The 10221-nt window shown below is 42.1% G+C and overlaps 1 protein-coding gene across 9 annotated transcripts in view; it reads left to right on the plus strand.

The window, feature by feature from the left end:
* Positions 1 to 10221, plus strand: part of TUBD1 (tubulin delta 1) — a 28751-nt gene that overhangs the window by 9014 nt on the left and 9516 nt on the right. For all 9 annotated transcript variants that reach the window (XM_082705929.1, XM_082705928.1, XM_082705927.1 and 6 more), the window contains one exon: positions 5716 to 5880. In XM_082705929.1, coding sequence (XP_082562055.1) covers positions 5716 to 5880 — 165 coding nt within the window. The remainder of the gene's footprint in view (positions 1 to 5715; positions 5881 to 10221) is intronic.

Below are 10221 nucleotides of genomic sequence, written 5' to 3' on the forward strand. Positions count from 1 at the left end.
CTGTCTGACATTGGCTCATGGTATCCATATCTCTTATCTAATAGTGCATACTCTCCTTGAATGCAAAGTAAACTAGTCTCTTTCTACTCCTTCTCTCTTTCTCTCTTTCTCTCTCTCTCTCACACAAAAAACGGAGCTTATTTCAAATTGATGTTCCTGTCTTAAGATGGTCCTAACCCTGCATTTTCCCCCTGCAGTCCATCTTACACACTGACTGCAAAAGAGCCGCCCGCATGCACAGATCTAATTCTTACACTCTCCTGTTCAACCTGTGGCCACATTTGTGAGAATTCCTTAGCCTGGACTCCACATTATGCCCTAAACCCTAACTTCCTAGCTTCATTACTTCCTGCTTCCTCTGCCCCCACCTACTTTTCATCCTGTCTCCATTGTCTTTCTTCAGCCTGGTAATTTCCAGCCCTGATCCCTTTGCTCAGTGTTCCTTCTCAGTAATTATTTCATCCTTCCCTTCTTCACCTGTATTGAAACCTTAACTCATCCTTCAGTCACCTGTTCAAGTGATAATTTTTCTATAAAGCTTTCCTGCTGAGGCCTTTACCTAGTGTAACCCTCTTTCCTTTGAAATTTAAGGCATTCTCTCCTTTATGTCACTTAATGTTTCTTACCTTTATTATTTCTTTAAGTGTGTTTGCTTACCTTTAAAAGTAACAGGGGTGCTTGGGTGGCTCAGTCAGTTGAGCATCTGCCTTCAGCAGGGGTCATGATGCAGAGTCCTGGAATCAAGCCCTGCATTGGGCTCTCTGCTCAGCGGGGAGTTTGCTTCTTCCTCTCCCTCTGCCGCTCTCCCTGCTCATGATGTCCCTGTTTGTGCTCTCTCGCTCATGCTATCTCTCTCAAATGAATGGATAAAATCTTTTTAAAAATAACTTAAAATTAATTATTAAATAAATTAATAATAAATTTATTAAATAAATAATGAATAAACAAATTATTAAATAAAAATAATTTAAAAATAAAAGTCACACACACACACGTATTCAAAGAATGCGAAGGTAGAATGCAAAGATTGCAAAAGCAATCAAAAGTATGTGTCCTCACCCTTTCCCAGATGATGCCATTGTAACTAACACCATGCGTTTCCTTACAGAGGGAATTCTGTCATGTGTGTATTATGTAATCCCACTCATTTGCAGCTTCCTTGGAGACCTGTATCTTGTTAATATCTGTGCATGTCATGGTACTTAACCATATTGCACATCTGTTCACTCAACCAATATTTATTGACTTCCTGCTATGTGTCAGTCACTATGCTAAATGTCAGGGATCCAGCGGGAGCCAATGCAGACATTGTGTTCCCTGTGAAATGGGAAGGAGAGACATTAAACAAATAAAATACATCAAGAACATATAATTAAAAACTGAGTTAAGTGCTCTAAAGGAACATAGTACAAGAGAATGTGTCATGAAGGAATCAGACTTAGACTGCAGGCGCAAAGAAGGCTGCCCTGAGAAAACAACACCTGAGCCAAGAGCTGGATAAGGACTCGGAAGTGACTTAGGGAGGGAGGAGAGAGTAGCGTGTGCAGAGGGAACAGCACATGAAAAGGCCTTGCAGCAGAAGGAAGCCTGGCACATCAAACAAATCCAGTGGCACTGGAGTGCAGGGAATGGTGTAGGGGCTGGCTGAAATCTGAAGCTAACGTGGTAAGCAGGGGCAGGCCTTGCAGGTCCTCATAAGCCATTTGGAGGCCTTTCTCATCACCCAAAGAGAAGGGAAAACTGCCGAACAATTTTAAACAGGTTGGTGACATAGTCACTTTTATTATTGAAAAATTCGCCTGTGGAAAACTAACTGGTGGTTGAGTCTGCAGGCTAGTCTAGTCATTCCTCACTGGACCTCATTGAGGAAATAAAGGCATTTAGTCACACGGGAGCTCTCTCAGCTCCCCCACTATGTCTGCAAACCTTACTGTGCTCTCTGGACTCACCTTTGCACTTCACCTGGTGTCACAGTAGAAGTGTCCTGCTCCTATCAAAGCCCAGTCTCTCACTTGGCTTCTGGGTCCCATTCCCTCTCTTTTTTCAGGAGCTTAATTCCTCACTCATCTCTTGTTCTCCATGCATCTTTCCTAGATAACTGCCATTATAACAACTCTCTGGCATCTCTCACACTGAAAATACCCTCCTTTGACCTCACCTCTAGTTATTGAACCTATTTCTCTGTTATTCTTTAGAACAATACAAGGGCATTATGACTTGTGTCTGCCCTTGTTGTCCTCTTCTCCTCATCTCTTTGCTCTTCAGCCCACTCTGCTCTAGTTTCTCCCTCACTGCTTTTCTGAAATTGCTTTTTACAAGTCACAGGCATGTCCACATTGCCAAATTCAGTGGACACTTTGCTCTCCTTGTTTCCATCAACCTGTCAGTAGAATTTGGCATGGCTTACCTTTAGTCTTCCAAATCTTCTCTTTGTCTTTTGTGACAGCCCTCTCCTGATTTTCCTTCTAACTCAATGATCACTCCTTTTATTCCTTTCCTTTCTTTCTTCCCTCTTTTGTTTCATCTTCCTTTCCCCAAGCTCTAAATGCTGGTCTTGGATTCTCTCCCTGATAACTGGCCCACTTCCATGGCTCTAAATGCCATTTGTATCCTCCAACCTGCTGGTTTATTTCCAACTCCTACCAATTCTCTTAGCTCCAGATTTCTATATCCTGCAGCCTTCCTGTATGGACATCCCAAACAATGTATTTGAAACAGCTTTCTCCCACAAGCTTGTTTCTTTCTCACTCCCTCAGTTGCTCAGTTTTAAAGTCTTAGGTCAGGGCTCCATGGAGCCTACCAAAAAAAAAAAAAAAAAAAAAAAATTCTAAAGTCTTAGGTCCAGCTTTCTTATAGCAGAGTCTACCAGTGCCTCAGTTGTATGTAATCCTGTAATCCATCTTCTGTTTTCCAGGTTCCCTTCTGCTCTTCTCCCTGTTCACGAGCACAGCCTCGGGGGCCTCACTGCACCTCAGAGCCCAGCTCATTTTCAGGGGGTCTGTTCTTGCTGTTCTCATCAACTTCCTGCTCCCTCTACCAGGAATATCCTCCTGGCCATTTCCCTTTTATCTTCCCAGTCTCAGGTCACAGTTACCCCTTAAAGTGGCCTTCCATGGGGGCACCTGGGTGGCTCAGATGGTTAGGCATCTGCCTTCATATCGTAATGGAAATGTCCTGTGAGGAGTTGGCTGGAGGCTGGTCTTCCCTCTTCAACCTTTGCCAATGCACAGCCTTTCTTTAAGTATAGCAACCAGACTGAACTCTGGCTTTACTTGTCTAAAAGGTTAAATCCCATTAGATCCTGTTTCTCTCCTACTCCAAACCTTCAGGTTTCCCATCTCACCCAGAGTTAAAGCCAGAGTCATTGAAATCACATGTAAGGCTTTGCTCTGTCTGGTTTCGCACTGCTTTGTCGATCTTATATCCTGCTACTCACTCTCTTCCGGCTGCTTTGGCCTCCATGCCCCTTCTCAGGTATGTCTGCTGTGCTCCAGAGTCTCTGCATGAGATGACCTTGGATATCCACATGGCTCCACTCAGGTGTTTGAGGGGATGGCACCTTTACAACAGAGCATCAGCATTAGTGGGCAGCAGTGTTCGGCATCTAAATTCTGAGGGGTCCCATCAGTGAGATGGGCTGATTTGCTTTATTTTTTTTTTTAAGATTTTATTTATTTATTTGACAGAAAGAGACACAGCGGAAGAGGGAACACAAGTAGAGGGAGTGGGAGAAGGAGAAGCAGGCTTCCCATCGAGCAGGGAGCCCAATACAGGGCTCAATCCCAAGACCCTGGGATCATGACCTGAACTAAAGGCAGACACTTAACAACTGAGCCACCCAGGCACCCCAGGGTGACTTGCTTTAGCTGTGCTCTGACAGGCACAGAGAATGTGAGGAGTGAGGCGGATCCAAGATTGGATTTTCACTAGAAAGATCTGAAGAAGAGACAAGAGCAAGTAGCTGATTAAGGAGAGGAGCGAAGAAGGGGGGAGACTAATAGACTGAGCATTCAGGCAGTCCACGGATTAGTTTGTCTTAGCCCATTTAGGTTGCTATATCAAAAGTGCTGTATACTAGGTGACTTATAAACAACATAAATTTATTTCTTGTGGTTCTGGAGGCTGGGAAGTCCAAGATCGAGACACCAATAGTGGTGTCTGGTAAGGATCTGATTCCTAGTTCTCAGATGGCCATCTTCTCATTGTGTCCTCATATGGCAGGAAGGGCTAGAGAGCTCAGGAGGACCCCTTCTATAAGGGCACTAATCCTATTTTATAAGGGCTCCATCCTTAACATACCATCACCTCAGGGGTTAAGATTTCTTTTTTTTTTTTTAAAGATTTTATTTATTTATTTGACAGAGAGAGATCACAAGTAGGCAGAGAGGCAGGCAGAGAGAGAGAGGAGGAAGCAGGCTCCCCGCTGAGCAGAGAGCCCGATGTGGGACTCGATCCCAGGACCCTGAGATCATGACCTGAGCCGAAGGCAGTGGCTTAACCCACTGAGCCACCCAGGTGCCCCAAGGGGGTTAAGATTTCAGTATAGGAATTTGAGGGGGGGAACAAACCTTCAGTTCATAATAGGGTCTCAGCAAGGTCCCAGATTGGCTAAAATGAGAGTGGGTGAACAAGGAGGCTGGGGGGAAAAGGGGATTGTGATAATTAATAATTTATGTGTTAGTGCTCAGGCTACGTCTGTTGGCTGTCACTTCTTTATTTGTGCTATGCAATAGAATTCAGCTCTAGGTATTCTGCAGAAAAGGACTCTTAGGTTTAGAGAAAACTCCATTAGGCATAAGACCAATTTGTGCAGCATTTTGTATATGCTGGCATCAAAATCTGTTCTTTCCCTGAGGATATAGAATATGAGTTTGTACTGCTATAAAATTTATATTTCATGTTTTTGTAGTAATATATTTTTTTCTTTCCTCTAGCTTTTTCTACAAACATATAAAACAGCTCTGAATGCAAAACAAATTAGCCTTTTTCCATAATCCTGTGTCATTACAAATATAAGTTTCTAAAGACAGGCATATTCCTGTCTTCAGGAATCCCTAATCTTCTCTTTTTTTCCTAGTAGAGTTTGACTTAAAAGGTTCTGATTATCATTTAAGTAGATAAAATAAATAAGAGATCTCCAAAGGAAATTATAGTGACTATAGAATGATGATAAAAGCATAGTAGCTCTCATGCTTACTTTATTTTCCTGAGGTGTAGCTAAATTTTTCATTCATGTTTCCAATTTCTTAGCTTCTAAATTCTTGTTTCCTTTTGGGCAAAGTGCCTTTCTCACTCATGCTAAAATATGTGCCAAAATATGTCATCTAAAATAGACATTGTCGGGGCGCCTGGGTGGCTCAGTGGGTTGGGGCCTCTGCCTTCGGCTCAGGTCATGATCCCAGGGTCCTGGGATCAAGCCCTGCATCTGGATCTCTGCTTGGCGGGGGGCCTGCTTCCCTCTCTCTCTCTCTGCCTGCCTCTCTGCCTACTTGTGATCTCTGTCTGTCAAATAAATAAATAAACAAAATCTTTTTAAAAAATAAAATAAAATAGACATTGTCTCTGAAATTTTATTTATGTTTTTAAACTTAAGCAACTCTGGTCTTGGAGGAGAAAACATGTTTGGCCCTCCAAACCATCAAGCCACAGTTGTGTATGGGCCAGTGGAAACATTATGGAATTTAAAAGTTTAGCTCAGATTTTTTTTCTTTACAGGAGACTTAATGGAGAATTTGGTTCCCCATCCTGAATTCAAGATGCTGGGTATTCGTAACATTCCTCAAATGTCTGAGAACTCACTGGCATACAGCACCTTTACTTGGGCCGGCCTCCTCAAATATCTGAGACAGATGCTCATTTCTAATTCAAAAATGGAAGAAGGTAAAGTATATTTTACCTGGGGAAAAATATAAGTATATTTTAGCTGGGGAAAGTGCCTGAACTGGAATTCTCAATATCAACTTCCTCGGCCAGTTGAAATAATGGTGCCTTCTTCTGGTCAGGGAGGCTCCTACAGAAACTCACCAGGACATCCCAGGAGGGTTTTTTAATCACTTCACAGTTTCATTTACCAAAAATGAAAAAAATTTCAGAGGAGCATGACATTTTTTTTTTTTAAGGTTATTTATTTATTTTTAGTAATCTCTACACCTAACGTGGGACTCAATTTCCCTAACCTGATACCAGGAATCCCATGCCAGTTGCCCCTGTTTTATTTTGATCGAAGTGATAAATGAACATAGTTTTTAAAAAAATCAAATGGTCAAAACTCATCTAAGTGTATACTTATATCTACATTGCATTGTATGTAAACTATATCTCAGTTTTTTAAAAAAAAAAACCAGTTGTCCAATATGAATTTATAATGAGGAAAAGAGCAGATCCTTGTCCTACACATCCCCACTGCCTTGATGAAACTGTCAATGTTTTTAGCTGTTTTTTTCTGGACTTCCCCTCCATATTTCTAAGTATCTTGCTTATACTGTTACTTATTTTATTTTCCAGGTTTAGATATTGTCAGTTGTTTTCCTAATGTGAAATTGAGAATTGAATCTACTTATACTTCCTCTGTATACACACACACACACACACACACACACTCTCTTTCTCTCTCCCTCTCTTCCCCTCCCGCTCCCTCCCTCCCTTTTCCCTTTATGTTTATAACATACTTTTGAATTAGATTTGTTTTCAATGTTTGTACTACCTTTGATAGGTAAATATTTTTTATAGTTGAGCCATGTACTGTATACATAGAATAAATTTATTTCATGTAATTTTTTTCTTCAGTTAATTTTTTTTTTTTCCGCTGGTTAATAATTATACTTATTTGGGGGCACTTACTTGTCTGGCTCAGTCAGTAGAGCCTGCGACTCAGGTTCGAACCTCACATTGGGTGTAGAGATTACTTTACAAAAATTATACTTATTTGCTCAGTATTCTGTGTGCCTGTCACACATCTATCCCTAAATTTTTCCCATAAAAATGAATCCCTTCTCAACATGTTCAAACCCATCAGGTAGTCTCTTACTTTCATTATCTCTTTGGAAATGTCCCTTTTGGAGATCTCCTCTTGTTGCTGCCCTGGCTACTCTCCAGGCTTGATGAGCAGCCAGCACCAACATCTCTGCCTCATTCTATATTCTGTCTGATTTCCTAGATTCCACATCTGCCTTTTGTTTTGTTTTGTTTTGTTTATTCTCTCATAGCGATAGGACACACTCTCCAAGAGCTTCCTAAGAAAAAGTACAGGGAAGGTAAAAAAAAAAAAAAAAAAAAATTAAAGCTATAAATGTCATTATTCTGCCTTTACATTTGATTGATGATTTGCTCAGGTATAAGATCTGAGAGTGGGGAGTCATGTTTGCTCAGAATTTTGAAGGCATTGTTCTGTTATCTTCCAGCTTCAGTGGTTGCCACGAGGTCCCACATCAATCTGATTCTTAAACCTGTTTTGTTCTCTCTTGAATCTTTTAGGATTGCCTCTTTGTCTCTACCTTAGTGTGGATCTTCCATTGATCTCTGTAGGATGTAAGCTTTAGAAAAGCAGAGATTTCTGTTTTGTTTACTGCTGTATCTTCCAAGCCTGGAAGGCAGGGCCCAGCATGTAGTTCGGTGGAGGCTGGAGCCTCTCTATTTTAGCCTTTCTTGAGCATATGGCTTCTAGGATGAAGGGGGGGGCACGCCCTCTGCTGCCAGGAGTGAGGAAGTGTCCTGGCCTCTCCACTTTGCATGAAGATTTTTTTTTTAAAGATTTTATTTATTTATTCTTAAAGATTTTATTTATTTATTTGACAGAGAGATCATGAGTAGGCAGAGAGGCAGGCAGAGAGAGAGAGAGGAGGAAGCAGGCTCCCCGCCGAGCAGAGAGCCCGACGCGGGGCTCCATCCCAGAACCCTGGGATCATGACCTGAGCCGAAGGCAGAGGCTTTAACCCTCTGAGCCACCCAGGCCCCCCAGATTTTATTTATTTATTTGACAGACAGAGATCACAAGTAGGCAGAGACAGGCAGAGAGAGAGAGGGAAGGAAGCAGACTCACTGCTGAGCAGAGAGCCCGATGCGGGGCTCGATCCCAAGACCCTGGGATAGTAGTGACCTGAGCCGAAGGCAGAGGCTTTAACCCACTGAGCCACCCAGGCTCCCCTTGCATGAAGATTTTTAACGAATCCTCTTGTTTCCCCCTTTTAGAAGGGCCTGGCCTCCTGCCAGGACCTTCACTGGGGGCAGAATGTCCCTGGTTGCTAAGTCAGCCACAGCTGGCTCATTTGCTTATCATCTTCCAAAATGTTGTTCCCATTATCTTCTCTTCCATTCCCTGTTTTCTTGTTTATGCCTTTTAAAAATACCTCTGTCTTGGGGCACCTGGGTTTAACTGGAAATCACTACTATTAGTGAATATTTGAGCAGCATATATTTTATCACAAATAACAATTAGTTGGGTTTCAATACTATCAAAGTGGATGGATTTTCTTTCTTTCTTTTTTTTTTAAAGATATTTATTTATTTATTTGATAGACAGAGAGAGAGATCACAAGTAGGCAGAGAGGCAGGCAGAGAGAGAGGGGGAAGCAGGCTCCCCGCTGAGCAGAGAGCCCGATGTGGGGCTCGATCCCAGGACCCTGAGATCATGACCTGAGCTGAAGGCAAAGGCTTAAACCACTGAGCCACCCAGGTGCCCCTGGATGGATTTTCTCAACATTACGTACTTAGTGATACCTTATGGATTTTAGATCATAGTGCCTGAGGTTTGGAGATAAATAGAAAGGTCACATCTTCATATCTTAAAGGAATTCTTACCAAATTTTTTGGCCTCAGTACCTGTTTTTCTAGTAATACCTGTTAACATCTCAGGGAACACAGTGTTCCTCAGGGTATAGCATGAGACATGCTGCTCTGAGCTCTCTTAGGTCAATAAACCAGTTTGCTTAGTCATTTTCCCATGCAGAACCTTGAGTGTCAACATTTTTTAACAGTTATAGATACAGCTTTGAACATATAAATATTTTCATATATATGAGTATATATGAATAAATATATTTATGTCACTTACCAGGTTGAGACAAATAGCTTTAAAAATCTTAATGTATGTAGGGACGTGTGGGGGACTCAGTCACTTAGGCGTCTGCCTTCAGCTCAGGTCATGATCTCAGGGTCTTGGGATCGAGCCCTGCATCAGGCTCCCTGCTCAGTGGGAGCCTGCTTCGCCCTCTGCCTGTTGCTCTCCTTGCTTGTGCTTTCTCTGCCAAATAAATAGATGAAATCTTAAAACACACACACACACAAATACAGCTTTTACAGTAGGTCATAAATTTTTAAATATCTTTACTGAGATATGATTTATATACCATATGTCTCACCTATGATAAGAGTATAATTTAGTGATTTTTTTAGTAAATTTGCAGAGTTATGTAACCATTATCACAAGCCAGTTTTTTTGTTTTAATTTTTTTAAGATTTTGGGCGCCTGGGTGGCTCAGTGGTTAAGCCGCTGCCTTCGGCTCAGGTCATGATCTCAGGGTCCTGGGATCGAGTCCCACATCGGGCTCTCTGCTCAGCAGGGAGCCTGCTTCCTCCTCTCTCTCTCTCTCTGCCTGCCTCTCTGCCTACTTGTGATTTCTCTCTGTCAAATAAATAAATAAAATCTTTAAAAAAAAAAATTTTTTTTTAAGATTTTAAGATTTTATTTATTTGAGAAAGAAAGATACAGAGAGCACAAGCCGGGGGAGCAGAGAGAGAGGGAGTAGGGGAAGCAGACTCCCACTGAGCAGGGAAGCTGAGGTGGGGCTCGATCCCAGGACCCCAGGATCACGACCTGAGCTGAAAGCAGATGCTTAACCGACTGAACTACCCTTGTGCCCCTATCACAAGACAGTTGTTGGGGCGCCTGGGTGGCTCATTGGGTTAAGCCGCTGCCTTCGGCTCAGGTCATGATCTCAGGGTCCTGGGATCGAGTCCCACATTGGGCTCTCTGCTCAGCGGGGGGCCTGCTTCCCTTCCTCTCTATCTGCCTGCCTCTGTCTACTTGTGTTCTCTGTCAAATAAATAAATAAAATCTTAAAAAAAAAAAAAAAAGACAGTTGTAGAACATGTCGATCACTTCAAAAAGATCCTTGTGTTCATCTGCAGTCAATTCCCATTTTTATTCCTACTCCCAAACAACCACTGCTATGCTTTCTATCTCTATAGATTTGCCAATTTTGGATAAACCATATAAATGGAATT

Source organism: Mustela nivalis (genome assembly GCF_964662115.1).
Source record: "Mustela nivalis genome assembly, chromosome: 17".
Lineage (NCBI taxonomy): Eukaryota > Metazoa > Chordata > Mammalia > Carnivora > Mustelidae > Mustela > Mustela nivalis.